Here is a 20,034-nt window from a genome sequence, read left to right as displayed (position 1 = left end):
TTCTTAGTTCTGTTTCTAATTGCTCTAATGGAAGCCCCTTATGGGGCCCTGAAATGTAGGTGAAGGCATGGGTCGACCCGTAAGCATTTCATGTGGGGTTAGATGAGTCCTTCTGTTAGCTTGCATGTGATAACTCATTAGTGCGACTGGTAGTGCATCTATACAATTCAATTGAGTCAAAAGTCTGATAACAGTATCCACACTTTCATTTTATTTCTCACTACTTCCCTCCCTGCGCATGGACAATGCCATGCACATTAAATGATAAGCTTAATTTCATTAACTAAAGAATAATTAAATTAATTAATTTGTTATGATCTTCAATTGATCATATTGCATGTTACTTATTTGAGTTTACTGTAAACAAAGTTGTTGTTGTATGTATAGTTGGAATTTAAATATGTTCGTTTACTGAGGTTTGTGGTGGCGAAACCTTTAGAATACTGTCTTTCCTTGCTCTGAAGAGGACTTTGTGTTGGGAGTTTTTGTTTTTGGTTTGGTTCCTTTATTCAATGAATAAATGTATGACGTCATCAAAAAGGCATCCCGCCTGCACGCACACACGCACGCACATTCAGGAGAAAATTGAGCTGTGTAATTTGCCATACATGGAAACTGGAGCTAATCTCAATTGTATAAAATCAACATGTTTACAATACTGCATCTTTCTCGTTACCCCACGTATTAAAACAATAGGCCTACCTACAGGTCTAGACAAACACTCATTTCACTCACATTTCACACACATTTATGGCGTAAATCCAAAATAACCAAAGCTCTTAACATCGCCACGCTACCACCACTTCACAGAGAGGCTGGGCCTGCAGTCACCACACCCTGAGCAGACGGCGCTGCCATAGTGAAAACAAATATATATATCATTTAAAAAAAAAAAAAAAAAAATTGCAACATGCTGAAAAAGCAAAGCCGCCATTCTGCGTTTCTTTTGACGTCAGGAGACAAGATGGAGGCCGTGTGTTGAGGGTTTGTACAGTTGGTGTTGTGGTGCTCCTGGTCTCTGGCGGGAAGCCAGGCTGCAGCTACCGGGGCTTTCCACAGCCAAAGACTCATTATACCATGTGACCCAGGCAGCCAATCAGGTCGCCCAGGCAGACTGTCTCCAAACCGGTCAGATCAGTCCTGGGCCTTATGTTGCATTAACATCGCTGGGAATTATGGGGAAAACATTTTCGAGACATCGGAAAGTTCTCATGAACGACACTTCAAGACCCTCTTATGATTCTACTTCTGTTCATCAACAATTATATCAATACTTTTGATTGACGTCGTAACCGTCTGTTGGCATCGAGCACTGGTAAACCATCTCTAGATGAGGGCATGTGTAGCCTTTCATACAGTGGCAATACAATGTGCTTCTCATAAAGAAAAGCAAAAGGATAGTAGCTGGTAGGCTACAAGGAAATAAAGACCTTCGAACTTGAAACTGATCCTACTAAGTTCTGATTAGTTCTGACTTTTTTTGTATCTAGCAAAAAAAAAACTGCTGTTAAGATCTTTTAGGTTCCCAACGCAGTGCACGTGATCGGTTGCTGGCGGGAACACGTGTCGGCGTGAGCGTCATCAGTGGCGAGCCGTCGCATTATCACCAGGACTGTGAACGCACCTTAAATCACTCGGCAGCCATCTTGGTCCTACACGATAGCTGGGCGGGTAACTGAATAAGGATTTGTAAATTCTATTATTTGATCTGCAGAAAGATTATATCTCTGTTTTCATGATGTTGAAGCTAACTACATTTAGTATAGGCCTAATTGTGTTCATATTGAATATCATAGGATATTATCAAATACTGAATAAATGAAAGGCTAAATACCTATCTAAATAACCTAAAATCATAATTACCATTCAATGTTTTTGTGAACGTATATGTAACACATCGCTTCGCATATTTTTCTAACTTTAGATAATAATTCAGCATAATTATTTTTTGTATTTTTTAATTCAACTTCATATTATTTTAAAATCAATTAGTTCATATTTGTCCTAACGATAAGTATATTAAATATATATATAGGCTAAAACATTTTTTATGTATTTTATTGACAGAATAACCCAAGTATACTATCCAATTCCCCAAAGAACACAGAAAATACAACAAAGAGATTTAAGGCTAAAGCGGCCTAGCACGATTGTGGTAGCCTATAACAATGCAGTTCTCAAGCTACCAGAAGGCTCAAATAATATATTTTAATGAAACACATTAAATTAATCGATTATTGTATTGAAACTTGACAAAATCTCACTGTCCAAAATCTTGATTCAGAATCTTTGAACATTATTTGAAACTTAAATATTACTAAGCAATATAACATAATTAAAAGGTTTTAACGTGAAGCGGCAGAGTTAATCAAATCTATCACAAATAGAGATGTAATTGATTGACACTTCTTACAGATTGATTGTTATCAAAATAGAGTTAAGTATGAATATTGTAATTTAGCAAATGCAGACTCTGCAGTTAGCTGAAGTCCCAAGCCTGATAGTAAGGATTATAAATGAACAGCGATGCACTCCATCCTGGTTTAGGAAGCTGAACGTGAGAAGCCTCTTCATGATTTAACTTTGAACCTAAACAGCAAGGAAGCACAAGTCAGGATTAAACAGTAAACACACTATCACTGTGATGATGTACTGTTAACATATTACTGCGATGAAGTACCGTTAAAATATGAATGTTAATCTATTACTGTCATGAAGTACTGTTCATATATTAGTATTACTATTGCTGTGAAGAAGTAGGCTGCTAATAAATATAACTGTAAATATATTACTCAGAATAAGTATTGTAAATTGATGAAATACTGACTGTGGTCAGAGGTTGGGCCTCAGGAGCCAGCTTCTGCCCCTCAGTGTTCTCAGAGCTGGTGTCAGAACCTGGGAAGTAGCAGAATGGGAGGAGGTGAATGACTGACCTAGATGTACCTAGCTCTATAGAGCTGTATAGTCCAGTGAGCTAGATGTGTCTAGATCTATAGAGCTGCAGTCCAGTGAGCTAGATGTATCTAGATCTATAGAGCGGTGTAGTCCAGTGAGCTAGATGTATCTAGATCTATAGAGCTGTATAGTCCAGTGAGCTAGATGTTTCTAGATCTATAGAGCGGTGTAGTCCAGTGAGCTAGATGTATCTAGATCTATAGAGCTGTATAGTCCAGTGAGCTAGATGTATCTAGATCTATAGAGCTGTATAGTCCAGTGAGCTAGATGTATCTAGATCTATAGAGCTGTATGGTCCAGTGAGCTAGATGTATCTAGATACACAGAGCTGTATGGACCAGTGAGCTAGATGTATCTAGATCTATAGAGCTGTATAGTCCAGTGAGCTAGACAAGTCACCAAGATCTCTATGTTGGTAGTGGCGTTAATCATAAGAGCAGAACTGCAGTAAAAACACATTTTACTCACCAACTGGTTTGTGACGCTTGTCTGAATCTAAGGATCAAGAGAAATGATTAGTGTTGTAACCGTGGTGAATATCCTCATGTTATTAGACTTTCATATTCTTAATGCCACAACATCTCTATGGACACGACATTGGAGGAGGTTCATCATTCAGAGGTGGAGGTTTCTACAACCAGACCACCAGTGTGTGAAGACAACCAATCAGAGTCCAGGAAGGGGACAGGAAGTAGGAGCAGGTGGAGATCAGGTGTCAGTCCTCCTGGAGAGTTTGATTCACTCACCGTTCCTCTTCCGGTACAGAAAGACTCCAACAACAGCAGCAACAACAACAGCTAGAACAGCAACTCCAGTGAGGATGAAAGCAAGGATGTGACTGCCCTCTGAAAGAAAATCAAGAAAATAAAATCAGGTGTGTAATAATAGATGATCCCTCCATCATTGAACCACATGTCTATGGTCACGTGATGCTACAATCAAAACTAACACAGCCTCAGTGTAACTATTCCTCTAGAACCTGTTCTGGAGCTCAGGGTCACTCAGGGACTGATCTGAGCTTAGCCCTATTCATAGAACTCATTTACCCACAATCCACCGTGTTCTGCTGCACTGAGCTACTCCGGAGTGCTGTGTGTTTACCCAGTAGCTTCAGCAGTGTCCAGGTAGACCCAGGCACTCTAGGAATACTCAAATCTACTAACTTTTATGCCTACGTTGACAGTTTGTGAGTGTTGCGTGTGTTGAGTGAGTGAGGCTGCAGGACGGCGCTGCAAGAAACTTTTATAAACGCAATATTGATATCCCGCAGTAATCAGCCCGGCGGCCCCGGAACGTGCGTGCGTGTGTGTGTGTGTGTGTGTGTGTGTGTGTGTGTGTGTGTGTGTGTGTGTGTGTGTGTGTGTGTGTGTGTGTGTGTGTGTGTGTGTGTGTGTGTGTGTGTGTGTGTGTGTGTGTGTGTGTGTGTGTGTGTGTGTGTGTGTAAAAGATGTTTTATAAATGTCCTTCTCAACACTCTCTGATCTCAATAAAAGGCTAGCAGCACGAAACAGCAATATCGACGATATGCGCTGTGCAGAGAAGAAAGAATCCTGACGTTGAATTTGCAACATTTTGCAACAAATAATTCTAAATCTGCCCATAGATGGACACGTCAGAAATTTCCGGTTTTCACTGGCTACAATGTTGCATCTGCGTCTGCTGGTAATGCAACCACAAAGAAGTAAACTCTACGGGGCTATTTTCATCATTATCATGTTTTTTTATTTTATTTTTGACGGCACAGTGATCCGGGGCTATTCCCAAAAGACCCGGGGCTATAGCCTCGAATGCCCCGGTCTACCGACGCGCCTGGGTAGAGGCCCCTGGCAGTGGTTGGGATGAGGTCAGGTGGAGGTGGTGAGACATGTGTTCCCCCCCTCCATCCCCTCCAACACCAGTCTTACCCCCGTTGGTCCTGATGCGGGCGCGGTCCAGGGGGGTGGAGATGTCCTCGATGCCTTTCAGCTGGACCACACACTCGTACCTCCCCCAGTCCTCCTGTGGGACGGCCGTGAGGTTGAGGTCCACGCTGACCTGGAAGGTCCCGTCGTGGTTGGGGAGGACCTCCCCGGGGTCCACCTGCTCATGGAGCTCCTGGCCGTCTCTCCTCCAGAACACCACCACCCTGTCAGGGTAGAAGCCTGTAGCATGGCACACCACTGGGGAGGAGGGGCTCCTCTGGAGCAGAGACACCCGCGGAAGCTCTAGAGAGAGCGAGAGAGAGAGAGAGAGAGAGAGAGAGAATTTTATAATGTTAAACACGACGGTTTATTTCAAGACATTAGGACTTTGTTTAAATATTTTGGTCAGAGAGAGGGGAGGGAGAGAGAGGGGGGGGAGGCAGAAAGAGAGAACAGGGACTCAGAGACATGAGTCTGCCAACGCCCACCAGGTCATGTGACTACCTGTTCTCTGCAGAGTGCTCTTCCCGTAGGCCAGGAACTTCTTCAGCCAATCAACACACTCCTTGTTGAAGTAGTTCTTCAAGTATTGATTATAAGCTGTATTGTGATCCAATCTCAGTTTGGTGGTTAAAGCCTGGTGTACTGGAGCAACCCAGGTCAGGGTCTTCAGGTCCAACGATAGGAAGTCCTCTCCATCATAACCATACTGCTCATAGCCATCAATAGTATCATCCTCATCATCCCACTCACAACCAGTCATCTTCTGAATAATGTGGGCACCTGAGAGAGAGAGAGAGAGAGAGAGAGAGAGAGAGAGAGAGAGAGAGAGAGAGAGAGAGAGAGAGAGAGAGAGAGAGAGAGAGAGAGAGAGAGAGAGAGAGAGAGAGAGAGAGAGAGAGAGAGAGAGAGAGAGAGAGAGAGAGAGAGAGAGAGAGAGAGAGAGAGAGAGAGAGAGAGATCGATCCATTAACTGTTGGGGTGAAGCTCTGCAGAAACTCTAAAGGACATGAGACCACAAAGACTACAAACAGGAGCCTCTTCAGAACACACGTCTTTATGTGATGGAGTCACCACACACCTGGATAATGTAGAATGGTTAACAGAATAATAATTAGTTTAAAATGATACTGGACTAATTAAGGAGTCTCAAACTACACCAACCTCCACTGCACTACACCCCCTACTCCACCCTAACCCCCTACTCCACCCTACAGCCCCCACACCCCCTACTCCACCCTACTGCCCCTACACCCCCTACTCCACCCTACAGCCCCTACACCACCCTACAGCTCCTACCCCGTGGATATATAGAGGAGGCTTCCCTCAGCAGTTCAGAGGTTATCTTTAACGGATCACCAGACAGTACCAATCACCTCCAGGGTTAAAGACATGTCTGCTGAACTGTAGGAAGACGCGTTACTGATCTGGATGAAAACGTACGGCACCAGGAAACTGCTGCACTGAAAGGAGCATCGCTGTTCAGAGGAGCTGAGGGCAGGGACTTGTCTGAATCAGGAAGACCGAAGAAAGGCTACTGTGCCCTGGTCATTCAATACATTCGAACACGGATGAGAAGCTTGTGTGTGCGTGCTTCTGTGCGTATGTATAGTGATACACATACTTCTGGACATGTGTGTGTGTGTTCGTCTTGGGGAATGAAAAACCAACGGAGTGGAACAAATATTCTGCTTAGAAACACGGCAGCACAGCATCACCACCTGCTGGTTACATGCCGGTAATGCAGCCGGTAGACCCGCAAATAGTTTCCTTGATTAAAGAAGATGTGACTTGATTATTCACTGCGGGGAGATTTTATAATATTAGTAGACGTTAACTACTTTAACTAAATGTCACGTAACATTTTCTGTGACTTTAATTGTTTCTGTATTTTGGAGTTGCCATTTTGTCCTTTTGAATACAATCTTTTATAATAATTTTTTTTTCAGGGTTGTTGAAAAGTCGATATTTTTTATAGCAATAAAGGACAAACATAAGTTGTATCATTTAGCAGTGACTGGTTCATTAAAAAGTGTATTTAATTGCATTCTTTGAATTTATTTGAACAGTTGGTGCAAGGTGTGACATTATGTGCAGGGCCGCCCCCGTGTGTGTGTGTGTGTGTGTGTGTGTGTGTGTGTGTGTGTGTGTGTGTGTGTGTGTGTGTGTGTGTGTGTGTGTGTGTGTGTGTGTGTGTGTGTGTGTGTGTGTGTGTGTGTGTGTGTGTGTGTGTGTGTGTGTGTGTGTGTGTGTGTTTAGGAGTATGGTTAAATTTTATTCTGGGGTTAAATGATGGCTATCTCCATGTGAGAGGTCAGACATTAGATATGAACGTACCTCCTGTCTGGTTAAAGCGCTTCTTCAGAGTCCCCATGTTGCCTTTGGCGACCTGCTGGTTACCCTTTCTCCTTTCAGTTTCACTCTCCAGGTAGCCTGGGACTTTGTCTTCGTTGGCCTGGTCCACCCAGTCCTGTTTGGTTATGATTCTCCGGGTGTTGCTGTCATAGTAATCAATCTGAACCTCATCCACCATCTGAACACTCACAAACTCTGGGAAGGTTGAGAGTCCAGACGACGCCGTTTCGAAAGTCTGCAGAGAGTGAATCACTGTAGACAGACGGACAGACAGGTTAATACAGTACATCACGGAGACAGACAGACAGACAGAGAGACAGACAGACAGGTTAATACAGCACATCACTGTAGACGGACAGACAGGTTAATACAGTTGGCCTACATCATGGTAGACAGATAAACAGGTTAATACAGTACATCACGGCAGACAGACAGTAAGAGAGACAAACAGGTTCTATCCATTATATAATATTAAACGATTATTTAAATAACTATTCCAATGTTTTTATAATTCTAAGTATATTGGTGAATTTCTGTATTCGATTACAGCATTTTAACTATCTTCAGATTCACTGGCGGACTCAGACTGTTTGAAGGGCGAAAAAATAAAAAGGGCACATTCTGGACAACATGGGGCCCCACCAGCTGACACAGAGGCTTTTCTAACTTGATGGTGTTTTGTTCCCCCAACGGAGCCTTAAAGGCAGCGCTGCGTGGATGGTCCTACCCCTAACCTTAGCAAGCGCTGACTTGAAGGTCCCATTGGGGGCGATGATTACATAGTTGGGCTCATAATTGAAACGGGGGGTCTGGGGGTCCTCCCCCAGCAAAAAAATAGCTTCAAAGACACTGTTTCCCCTTATTCTAGCGACTTTATAAACACCAAAATGAGTTGTTCACATCATTGTGCACTTTCACATTTTAGCCAAAGAAAGGAGGATGCCTTACTGCTTTCATCTTTACTAACATTTAAGTAAAAATTAGACTGGAGAAAACTCAATTTGCCGCTACCATACAGTCTTTGACCGCTGACAGCTAGCTACGGAAACATTTAAGGAAGTTTTCCTTCATGTTGAGGTGATAGCTGACCATTATCGTCTCTCTTGCATGAAATAACCTACACTTGAATGATCTTGAACGCTCAAAAAATGTATATACATTTTAAACGGATTATGCAAACTGAAAATATTAAGTTTTTCTAACTTTTTCTAGCTTTTCCACTATGGGTACTGACATACTCTTAATCCGCTTTTTGCTTCGTTATCCAGTGGAGATTTAAGTACCACTCGATGTAGCTGTTTGTCATGGCGACGCCACATGAAAGCAACGCCTCGCATTCCCCGTTCGTCAGCTACCAAAGAGAGGAACGTCTGCACCTCAATAGCTAACCACAACATGTTTTTTTCGGTTTGCCATATTCTTGCTCCAGAGGGCACATCATCAACATCAGGGACAACCTATAGGGCACTCATTAATTTTTGTTCACGTGTAAAGGGCAGCCAATAAGGCACTTTCTCTACTTTTCACCACCATAGAGGGCACTTTAGCACACTTTTTCAACCATGGGGGCACCAGATGGGCAGAAGGGCACTAGAAGGGCACCAGACGGGCAGAAGAGCACTAGAAGGGCACTAGAAGGGAACTGGAAGAGCACTAGAAGGACCAGACGGGCAGAAGGGCACTATCAGGGTACTAAAAGGGCACCAGATGGGCAGAAGGGCACTTGAAGGACCAGACGGGCAGAAGGGGACTATCAGGGCACCAGACGGGCAGAAGGGCACTATCAGGGTACTAAAGGGGGCACTAAAAGGGCACCAGACGGGCAGAAGGGGACTATAAGGGCACTCATTAAGACACGTCATTGAATTTTCTTGTTCTAGAGGGCACATCATCATAATTTATTGTATGAAGGACTACCCTAGAGGGCACCTAATCATGTTTTGCACGTGAAAAGGGCAGCCAATAAGGCATTTCCTCTCGTTTTCGACACTCTTGAAGGGCACTTTAGCGCGCTTTTTCAACCATTGAGCCACGAGGGGGGGCGGTCGCCCCTCCTGCCCCCCCCCTAGGTCCGCCACTGTTCAGATTGCTATCGATTCATTGGAATGATAATAATTACTAGGCATAGCAAAATAATTATTATATTTCATTATGTATTGATAGCAACGTGTGTGTGTGTGTGTGTGTGTGTGTGTGTGTGTGTGTGTGTGTGTGTGTGTGTGTGTGTGTGTGTGTGTGTGTGTGTGTGTGTGTGTGTGTGTGTGTGCGCACGTGCGCGTGATGATTCTCCAAGAACGTTGACGAGTTAATAAGATTGTTATGAGTGTTAATATAATATTTAGGATTAACAATAGACTTAAAGTACACATTGGATTCCCTCCTAACTGAAGTTTTTGGATCCGATAATAGATTGTAAATGTAAATGTAAATGGACTGCATTTATATAGCGGTTTTCTGACCATCGGCCACCCAAAGCGCTTTACAATGTTGCCTCACATTCACCATTCACGCACACATTCACACACCCACGGCGGAGTCAACCATTAAGGCGACAGCCAGCTCGTCATTGTACATTTAGGAACGACGTCATCAAACCAGTGCGCTGGTTTCGTTTTCACAGTAGAACCTAGTTTAAATATACACAGTAAAATATAAATAATGCTGTGGATTAAACTCATCAGAGAGGATAATCAAATGCTTTTCAACGAAATTAGGGAATCTAAGCGTCGTCTCTTCCGGAACCAGAAACGAAACATTTGGAAAGATCATTTTGAAAGTTAAAAACTGTAATCGATCTTACCCGAGGACACATCGTGACCAAAGACCAACAGCAGCAGCCCTATTAGCGCCTTCATATCGATGCAATCAGAAGAACAGATCGATGAGATTATCCCAGAGACGCGACTCCGACTCCAGCATCAGACGGACTGACCAGGAAACCTGCAAACAAGAGACGGTGCGAGAGGGAGAGGCCGGTCTGGACCAGTAGGAATTCAATATGGCTTTGACGTCATTAGTTACCAGGAGAACCTAAAGTGAAACTAACTTAAACACACACACACACACACACACACACACACACACACACACACACACACACACACACACACACACACACACACACACACACACACACACACACACACACACACACACACACATCAAGTTTCATGTAACCCTGAAATAATTGTTCTTGCAATATCATGTTCAGCTATACATTATCTTCACTTATAAATAATGGCCAGAAAGATATAAGGTTTAGATATACATTATGTTCCTCATAATATATCTAATCTTCATCAATGTAATGTTTATATATTTACAGTTCAGCTAAATGTGTCGAGTGTATGTGCGTAGATTGATGTGTGTGTGTGTGTGTGTGTTCGTGTGTGTGTGTTGTGTATGTGCGTGTCCGTGTGTGTTATATATAGCTGCGTGTGTAAGTGTGTGCATGTATGTGTGTGTGTATTTTGTCCGTCAGCATAAGACATCTGATATCAGGACGCTGGTGGAGGAAGATCATAAGAAACATGAACTCTTGTCACAATAACGCTGGTCAGGGCGGTGGACTACACACACACACACACACACACACACACACACACACACACACACACTTCCCGGACACTTTTCAGTCAATGATATATTTGCTTGTTGTTGTGTCACTTCTTGTCTGTCGTACTTCGCTCTCTTGTCATATTTTCTATTATTCCGATGTTCGATTCATCATCAACACTAGGCCTATCTTAGCCTGCATGGAGTCATTCCCCTTATCAGGGCTGGCAGCAGACCAGTTCAAAGAAGGGATGGATTTGGAAGCATTGTTTTATTGGAATAACGATGCAACAGACTAACGATGCATGCAGTGATGATATGATACACTGATCGTTTAAAACAGCCTTTGTGGAATCTGACCACATCTTTTCTTTCTTGTCCAGAGAGAGAGACCCGAGTCTCCCAGCATTCAAGTCTCAAGTTGGCCAAGTCCAGAACAGTCTCACAGCAGGGAGTCAGAGTCCAGTCTCACAGCAGGGAGTCAGAGTCCAGTCTCACAGCAGGGAGTCAGAGTCCAGTCTCACAGCATGGAGTCAGAGTCCAGTCTCACAGCAGGGAGTCAGAGTCCAGTCTCACAGCAGGGAGTCAGAGTCCAGTCTCACAGCAGGGAGTCAGAGTCCAGTCTCACAGCAGGGAGTCAGAGTCCAGTCTCACAGCATGGAGTCAGAGTCCAGTCTCACAGCAGGGAGTCAGAGTCCAGTCTCACAGCAGGGAGTCAGAGTCCAGTCTCACAGCAGGGAGTCAGAGTCCAGTCTCACAGCAGGGAGTCAGAGTCCAGTCTCACAGCAGGGAGTCAGAGTCCAGTCTCACAGCAGGGAGTCAGAGTCCAGTCTCACAGCAGGGAGTCAGAGTCCAGTCTCACAGCAGGGAGTCAGAGTCCAGTCTCACAGGTCAAGTCAAGCCTCAATTCTCAAGCTCTGTTATCCACACATATTATTTCATATTCAAATTGACTTTTTGTTAATTTAGCGATTAGAATGTTATTTTTTCCATAGAATGTCAACAATTTGAATATTGTGTCTCGTTAATAACCTGCTCAGTGCTCAGGGTGGTTAGCCGAATTCTGCACTGTTGACAAGTGATTGACGAGGACGCATCGATTCTGTGGGCAGCTATGCGATTAAAACATTTATTACCCAACATACATTTGGAGGCAATACGCCTGCGTCTGTATGTTTTAACGTTAACCTGTTAGTGTGCAAATAAAACAACTATTCATTCAACAGAATGTTTTAAAATTCTTAATTTATTTAATTGTTTGGTGCAATCACATTATCCACCTAAAACAGCAACAGCTGCTTTACGTGTAACTCTAATGTATTCGTAACTTCACATTGGTTATTTTATAAACCAACTGTAGATTTCGATTACATAGATAATTATCCACCCATAACAGCAAAAGCTGGATAATAACATCAGTAACTATTAGTAACAGTGGCATTATAAGCATTATAAAGCATAATCTAAAACAGCAACATTTATTCATAATACTGTACACCACCCGGTCTTCCTCTGCTTTCATTTCCTCCACTAGAAGGCAGTCACAGCCTGTGGATGCAGAGCGACAGTGCGAGGGGTTATCTCCGCTGACCCATAAAGTGGGAGGGGTTACCTCCTCCGAGTCATAAAGTGGGAGCGATTACCTCTTCTGAGTCATAAAGTGGGAGGGGTTACCTCAACTAAGCCATAAAGTGGGAGGGGTTACCTCACCTGAGCCAGAGTGCCTCATGTTAAGCTGGGGCGGCTTTATGAGATATTATTTTGTGGGATGTTTTCGCTCATGAACGCTTCAAATTTGCATATCATTGGAGAACCCAACCATGTAGGCGTCTCGTTAATAGGTCTTGACCAATAGTGTATAAATGTAGTTTGTTTATTTTCTAGGTCATCAGTAGTGATATCAAATAAATCACGTGGTCTTCTGAAAGAGAAAGTGACTCTCTTCCCCGCGTGGGTTCAGACGAGGCGACGCGGGCGGGATATCGGTTTACTGCGCCTGAACATTTATCAATTACTGCTGAAGACTCATGTGACAAGATAGGCCTACACAATTTAGGTCCTCTTTTACCAGGAAACAACGTAGATGTGGAGTTTGTGTGTGTGTGTGTGCCCAGACCTAAGTCATTCTCACTGTTGGTGACAACCTGATGGAAATCAATACGATCAGAATGCATGGATCGACAGAGCGCTTGTTGTAGTCCAACTTCGGTAAACTTTAGTTCCACGCTAGAGACGCTAGAGGTCAGCTCTGCTCGTCGTCGCGCAATGACGTCGTTTAGGAAAAGTGGAGTCGAATTCATTTTAAACAGTGCTGTTCTTTCCTCTGTTCGAAAGCAAGCACCTTTTCATCTCCCCTTGACCCGATGACGTTTTCCACAAAGGTTAAGTAAAGGAGGCATAAAGGTTAGGATATTTGACTATTCGTAGAGAACTTCCTGCTCAGCTTGTGATTCACACACAGGCCTTTATATTATCTATAATTGACAGATCATGATGATATCCGGGTATACGCCGGACATCGCTGGAACAAGTTTCAAGTTTCACTGCAAGGCAAGGCAAGGCAAGGCAAGGCAAGGCAAGGCAAGGCAAGGCAAGGCAAGGCAAGGCAAGGCAAGGCAAGGCAAGGCAAGGCAAGGCAAGGCAAGGCAAGGCAAGGCAAGGCAAGGCAAGGCAAGGCAAGGCAAGGCAAGGCAAGGCAAGGCAAGGCAAGGCAAGGCAAGGCAAGGCAAGGCAAGGCAAGGCAAGGCAAGGCAAGGCAAGGCAAGGCAAGGCAAGGCAAGGCAAGGCAAGGCAAGGCAAGGCAAGGCAAGGCAAGGCAAGGCAAGGCAAGGCAAGGCAACTTTATTTATATAGCACTTTTCATACACAAGGCAGACTCAAAGTGCTTCACATATAAACATTGTTATACATTAAAAAAGAAAAGAAAACATATGCAAAGAAATGAGTAAAATAGAAAGTTAAAAAGGCTTTTTAGTAAGTAAAATTGAAAGTGAGTTAAAAAGGCATTTTAGTAAAATAAAGCTAAAGTATTTAAGATTTAGCAGAAAGCTAAAGCAAACATAAAAGTCTTCAATCTTGTTTTGAACTGTACACCAGTTTCAAACTTTACAGGGCAGACCAGTCCGCCCATCTCATATATTATGATTCGTTAGTTTAACTTTGTGACCCCAGCGAGTTTCTGAAAGGTTTAGATGTTTTCAACAAGAAGCTGGGAGCGGCCGCACAGAAGGAAATCAGCCAGCTCGTCGGGAGCAGTCAGGGCGAGGCGCCTCGCTCAGGGACACCTCGACACTTGGCTAGGAGGAGCCGGGGATCGAACCAGCGGCCTTCAAGTTACCAGCAGACCCGCTCTACCTCCTGACCTACTGCCACCCAGGTATCTGGTGTTGTGTTGAGCACTCTTTGTGTACAATAAGCTATTCAGGTCCAATGAGGTTCTGATATTAGCTTGAATATGTGGTCTAATAAAGCGTAGAATAAATTAAAACCAACACGCAATGCAGAGAAAGAACCTCTAAGATCGCTGGCTAAATGAAGAATTGTAGGACTGTGACCTCACTGGGCCTTGTCTCCCGAGTCCCGATCACGTGGTGTGTTTTTCCATCTGACGCAGCTCCTGAACAACCCCCCCGAGGACGCCCCCAGAAAGACGGGCATGTTCCCCAAGATCAGAAACAAAAAGGTTGTTGTCATCCAGGCGGACGACCCGCGGCCCCTCCCCGGTACCCCCCCCCCCCCCCCCCCCCCCCCACCCGGACCTCCACGGCCCCCAATGACTCGCAAACCGACCCGCTGCGATCCAACTCACCCCTTCTCCCTTTCTGCTTTGTGGGCGTCTCTTGCAGGGGAGGAAGAGGAGAAGAAGAAGCAGAAGAAGAAGAAGAAAAAGAAGGAGAAGGAGAAGGAGGTGGCGGCCGCACGGGTGGAGGAACCCGGGGAGCTGAAGGAGAAGCTGAAGGAGGAGGAGATGGAGCCGCAGCCCCCCAAGGGGAAGAGGAAGCGGTCGGAAGGCGAGGCGCCGGAAGACCGCGCCCGGAAGGAGAGCGCTCCGGAAGACCCCGCCCGGAAGGAGAGCGCGCCGGAAGACCCCGCCCGGAAGGAGAGCGCTCCGGAAGACCCCGCCCGGAAGGAGAGCGCTCCGGAAGACCGCGCCCGGAAGGAGAGCGCGCCGGAAGACCGCGCCCGGATGGAGAGCGCTCCGGAAGACCGCGCCCGGAAGGACAGCGCTCCGGAAGACCGCGCCCGGAAGGAGAGCGCTCCGGAAGACCCCGCCCGGAAGGAGAGCGCTCCGGAAGACCCCGCCCGGAAGGAGAGCGCTCCGGAAGACCCCGCCCGGAAGGAGAGCGCTCCGGAAGACCCCGCCCGGAAGGAGAGCGCTCCGGAAGACCCCGCCCGGAAGGAGAGCGCTCCGGAAGACCGCGCCCGGAAGGAGAGCGCTCCGGAAGACCCCGCCCGGAAGGAGAGCGCTCCGGAAGACCGCGCCCGGAAGGAGAGCGCTCCGGAAGACCCCGCCCGGATGGAGAGCGCTCCGGAAGACCCCGCCCGGAAGGAGAGCGCTCCGGAACAGTCCGACAAGAAGAGGCGGCGGTCCCAGGCGGGAGCAGGGGAGCAGGAAGCGGAGGTTGAGGAAGAGAAGCCGGCCAAGCTGAGGAGGACCGGCGAGGAGCAGGAGGAGGAGGAGCAGGAGGAGGAGGAGCGGGCGGGGGTCAGCCAGATGGACGTGAAAGGTGGGCGGGCTGTGAGAGGGATATGATACTTTAAGATAATCCTTTAGTAGTCCCGAAGTGGGGAAATATGCAGTGTTGCAGCAGTAAAGAGGATAGTGCAATTAACAGGTGTGTGTGTGTGTGTGTGTGTGTGTGTGTGTGTGTGTGTGTGTGTGTGTGTGTGTGTGTGTGTGTGTGTGTGTGTGTGTGTGTGTGTGTGTGTGTGTGTGTGTGTCGTTAATCTTGTGATGAGCCGACATAATGTGTCTTTTCCCCGCACCGCCCCTGTTGAGAAGAGATCACTGATATCAAGCCTTGAAACACGTCTTTTTATTCAAAGTTTCATGCCGATTGTGAGAGGCGTGCATTCCAGGTCATGTTTAAACGGCTTTGTGCTAAAGTGACACCAACAATCCAAGACCTGCTCTGTGTGGCTGATCTGACGCATGTCCGGTGGATGCATCGTGCATCAACATCACAGTGTTATTGGAGCAAACGTCTTGTGTGTGTCCTCTCACAGCGGAGCCCGCTGAGGGCGGGGCGGAGGTCAAGGCGGAGGGGGGGGGGGAAGGGCCGACGGCTCGCCGCTGAAAGCCAAGAGGAAGCGGAAGAAGAAGAAAGAGAAGATGGGCGACGAGGTCATCCCGTTTCGCGTCCTCTCCAAGTAAGCGCTCCGGGTAGAGATCTCTTTAGGACGTAGCGGCGGGAAGGTTCTCGTGGTGAACGAGCGATGTTCGGATGAATTCAGTGGGGGCCGTGTGTCGCCTCAACCCCTTGTCATCGGTTTGTTGTTGTTTGTCTGTTTGTTTCGTGGTTCGCCGCGTGAAGGAAGGACTGGCTGGGTCTGAAGCAGGAGTACCTGGCCTTGCAGAAGCGGAGCATGGCCTCGCTGAAGAAGTGCATCACTAAGATCGACCACCAGGAGCAACGTGAGTTTCCCCCCAAAAGAGACTGCCTCCATCTAAAGCATCTCAAAGTAGGGGTCTTGACTGATTGTTGGATAACGACTGAAAATAAATAAATGCATTTCCTCATCTAGCTGGAAAAAAAGTGGCTTCAGCGGAGAAGAAGGTGGGTCCATCAGAGAAGAAAGTGGGTCCATTAGAGAAGAAGGTGGGTCCATTAGAGAAGAAGGTGGGTCCATCAGAGAAGAAGGTGGGTCCATCAGAGAAGAAAGTGGGTCCATTAGAGAAGAAGGTGGGTCCATTAGAGAAGAAGGTGGGTCCATTAGAGAAGAAGGTGGGTCCATTAGAGAAGAAGGTGGGTCCATTAGAGAAGAAGGTGGGTCCATTAGAGAAGAAGGTGGGTCCATTAGAGAAGAAGGTGGGTCCATTAGAGAAGAAGGTGGGTCCATTAGAGAAGAAGGTGGGTCCATTAGAGAAGAAAGTGGGTCCATTAGAGAAGAAGGTGGGTCCATTAGAGAAGAAGGTGGGTCCATTAGAGAAGAAGGTGGGTCCATCAGAGAAGAAAGTGGGTCCATTAGAGAAGAAGGTGGGTCCATTAGAGAAGAAGGTGGGTCCATTAGAGAAGAAGGTGGGTCCATTAGAGAAGAAGGTGGGTCCATTAGAGAAGAAAGTGGGTCCATTAGAGAAGAAGGTGGGTCCATTAGAGAAGAAGGTGGGTCCATTAGAGAAGAAGGTGGGTCCATTGGAGAAGAAGGTGGGTCCATCAGAGAAGAAGGTGGGTCCATTGGAGAAGAAGGTGGGTCCATTAGAGAAGAAGGTGGGTCCATTGGAGAAGAAGGTGGGTCCATCAGAGAAGAAGGTGGGTCCATCAGAGAAGAAGGTGGGTCCATCAGAGAAGAAGGTGGGTCCATCAGAGAAGAAAGTGATTCCATTGGAGAAGATTGAGAAGATAGAGAAGATTGAGAAGGAGATCACTGGACCCCAGTTCACCAGTGGAGTCATCCTGAAGATTACCGATGCCAAACCGCTACCAGGCAGAAAGATCATCAAGGTACAGTTTATTTATTTTACTGAGCTTACACTTGACACTTTTGACTGTCTATTAGCAAGGAAGTCTCCAAAGTCTCCATAGCCTCCAAATATGTAATATTATAACCAGTCTGTAAGGCTTTCAACGGGGCGTACAATGAGGAACAATGTTCAATGTAATGACTTATCATTTTCATTTATGATATATATATTTTTAATGAACTGCATTAACTGCACGGTGATTCCATACCAGTGTCTGTATTTTCTTATTTCCACAGGACGCCCTCTCTAAAATATCTACGGTGGCCTACGTGGACATACTGGAGGGAGACAGTGAAGGTCACGTCCGCTTCAAGACCCCCGAGGACGCCCAGGCCGTCGTCAACGACCGCTCGGCCGTCGCCAAGGAACACGGCTGGACGCTGGATCTGCTCTCCGGTGAGAACCGGTTCCTCAGAGATACAAAGATCTTATCGGTTCCTTCAAAGTCTCATCGCTCGCATGTTTGTTTTGGTGGAGTGTTGTCATTGATGACTGGCTCTTTTTTATTATTTCTTTAGGTGATCATGAGCAAAGGCATTGGCAGAAGATTTTGGTGGACCGCCAAGTGAAGTTGAACCGTCCGAGGGAAAAGAAACGAGGCACAGAGAAGGTGGGTTCTTACAATTCTGGAGAGAAAAAATCTATGTCTGGTTGGAAATGCATGCAGGTGATACCTATTCTTCGTTATGTGTGTGCGGGGTTAATTATACGTTGGGCAATGGGATTGTCTTTGTGCGAGAAGATTTCAGTCATGTGATCTGTTCAATGAAACGAATCAGGGCTGGCATCTTGGTACCTGAAACCTTTTACATTATCTCCTTAAAGGGGTGATGTTATGCCACCGTGTAGGAGTGTGATCAGCCATTACAAGCCGTTATCCAGCATACATCGAGGTGGACACGCCCCCTCGTGATGTCACTAAGGCCCCGCCCCCACTGGCCAAAACTACCTTTTCCCTCCGTTTTCTTTTGATGCGTTTCAGGAATAGCTCCGTAAAGACGGACTCATTGCGAAACGCATCTAGCTGTAGAAACGCAGTAGTACATATTCAAGGCCACTATGTGGCTCTGGTTCTCCACCAATGAGAGACCTGGACCTAAACCTTTTCGACTGAGCAGAAAATACTTTTTTATGTACAGTTAGTAATTAAAGGGTCTGTATTTAAAGCTACAAAAATGCTACAAACCAAATCAAGCACAACAAATTAGACGGAACTCCGTCTGGAGTGTCGGCCCAAACACAAAAGACGTATGCGTTTTCACAAAAAAATCGTTTCCGGTTGGACGGGGCCTAAAACACAGGAAAAGGGACGATTTTTCAAACGGCTTGTAATGGCTAATCTCACTCACACCTGGTGGGTGAATGTCACCCCTTTACCTGTTCACGGTATCTTATATTAATACCTGTGCTTTTAAATACTTGACATGTTAGGCATGTTCTTGTAACATCGTTTCATAGACAAATGTTTGCCTTTTTTCCACACCGGTGTCTAACGTGTCACTTCCTGATATTCTCTCACACAGCTCATCTCGAAGGCGGAGAAGATCATCATGGCCCGAGCCAAGGAGGCTAACAAGCACATCCACTTCCAGGATGTCTGACGCAGTGTGTCGTATTTCATCCACTTTGTTTTTAACAAGTTTTATTTTGGTAATCGGCGGAAAGCCAAAGCTAATTTAAAAACACAATTTGATATATTAATGTGAGCTTTTTGTGACTCATGTTTTCAGGGTCGTACATGTTGTGTATATATAAGGTACAAGGCTGCCTTTGTTGAGAGAGCACCAAATTCATGGTTGTTGAAAAGTGATTTTTTTTTTTATAGCAATAAACATCAAACATCAGATGTATTATTTTGGCAGTGTCTGGTTTATTAAGTGTTTTTAAATACGTTCTTTAAACTTATTTGAACAGTTAGTGCAAATTGTGACTGCATTTTAAGAATAATTCTTAATGGCAGCTTAAATACTATATTTGAATAGTTTGGTGTTAATAATTTAAATAACGCATCACAATGTTCAGCATTGTGTTCTTTAACACAAACTCTTCCTACCACAACACAATGCAGTTGAAACGTCATTTTATTTTCTCAAACGGTGACCTTTCCACCACGTTGCGTGAAGAGGTGTTAACACGGGGTCAAAGGTCAACAGCAGCAGTGAACTGCTAAGCTGATCTATTATTTATTGCATCAGTAGAGAGACGTTCCCTGAGCCTGAAGTCGAGTAACATTATTGCACCCAAATTCAAACACTAGTTTCATCCGACGTAAGATGCACACTTACGCCTATAACTTGTCTTTGTACGTCATTAAATGGACGCGAGTGATCCAAGAACGCATGACTTTCTGAGTTTTATTTTTCTCATATGTCCACCGGAGAAGTTTGAGTGCACGTAGAAGTCGACGGGTGAATCCCTTCCTGGTGAACTGGTATCAGCATTCACCGTGGAGGGAACACATTCGTTGGATAGTGATGAACAGTGGCATCACTAGGCTGTTTCCTCTATCTGGTATTGAACTCTCTAATTAGGCTAATTGACTAAATGTGATCGAAAACGAATAAATTATTTTTCTGTCGTGTTTTC

The 20,034-nt window shown here is 45.4% G+C and overlaps 2 protein-coding genes across 2 annotated transcripts; one reads left to right on the top strand and one right to left on the bottom strand.

Moving 5' to 3' along the window:
* Positions 1-482: 482 nt before the first annotated feature.
* On the bottom strand, positions 483-10,150 carry LOC130369726 (major histocompatibility complex class I-related gene protein-like). The gene is made up of 8 exons (XM_056575231.1): positions 10,012-10,150; positions 7,194-7,463; positions 5,361-5,639; positions 4,860-5,159; positions 3,702-3,800; positions 3,424-3,450; positions 2,828-2,895; positions 483-2,589 (listed from the first exon to the last, which is right to left on the bottom strand). Exons 1-8 carry the CDS (start codon positions 10,064-10,066, stop codon positions 2,578-2,580), a joined length of 1,110 nt encoding a protein of 369 aa, XP_056431206.1. The 5' UTR covers positions 10,067-10,150; the 3' UTR covers positions 483-2,577.
* Positions 10,151-13,845: 3,695 nt separating this feature from the next.
* LOC130370400 (la-related protein 7-like) lies at positions 13,846-19,836 on the top strand. The gene is made up of 9 exons (XM_056576158.1): positions 13,846-14,488; positions 14,612-15,493; positions 16,007-16,136; positions 16,301-16,401; positions 16,566-16,585; positions 17,297-17,428; positions 17,685-17,844; positions 17,967-18,058; positions 18,972-19,836. Exons 1-9 carry the CDS (start codon positions 14,422-14,424, stop codon positions 19,047-19,049), a joined length of 1,662 nt encoding a protein of 553 aa, XP_056432133.1. The 5' UTR covers positions 13,846-14,421; the 3' UTR covers positions 19,050-19,836.
* Positions 19,837-20,034: the final 198 nt, after the last annotated feature.

Source organism: Gadus chalcogrammus, chromosome 17, assembly GCF_026213295.1.
Source record: "Gadus chalcogrammus isolate NIFS_2021 chromosome 17, NIFS_Gcha_1.0, whole genome shotgun sequence".
Classification (NCBI taxonomy): domain Eukaryota; kingdom Metazoa; phylum Chordata; class Actinopteri; order Gadiformes; family Gadidae; genus Gadus; species Gadus chalcogrammus.
The sequence above is the reverse complement of the archived record's forward strand: the minus strand, read 5'-3'. Positions and strand labels throughout refer to the sequence as shown.

What these genes read in the sequence shown, in the direction of transcription:
- LOC130369726 (XM_056575231.1), bottom strand. Translation starts at nt 10,066, where the DNA reads ATGAAGGCGCTAATAGGGCTGCTGCTGTTGGTCTTTGGTCACGATGTG. An exon ending in TGGTCACGATGTGTCCTCGG is followed by an intron (nt 7,464 to 10,011) that starts GTAAGATCGATT and finishes GTCTGTCTACAG; the next exon opens with TGATTCACTCTCTGCAGACT. An exon ending in TCTGTACCGGAAGAGGAACG is followed by an intron (nt 3,451 to 3,701) that starts GTGAGTGAATCA and finishes CTTGATCCTTAG; the next exon opens with ATTCAGACAAGCGTCACAAA.
- LOC130370400 (XM_056576158.1), top strand. Translation starts at nt 14,422, where the DNA reads ATGTTCCCCAAGATCAGAAACAAAAAGGTTGTTGTCATCCAGGCGGAC. An exon ending in CGACCCGCGGCCCCTCCCCG is followed by an intron (nt 14,489 to 14,611) that starts GTACCCCCCCCC and finishes CGTCTCTTGCAG; the next exon opens with GGGAGGAAGAGGAGAAGAAG. An exon ending in GATCGACCACCAGGAGCAAC is followed by an intron (nt 16,402 to 16,565) that starts GTGAGTTTCCCC and finishes CAGAGAAGAAAG; the next exon opens with TGGGTCCATTAGAGAAGAAG.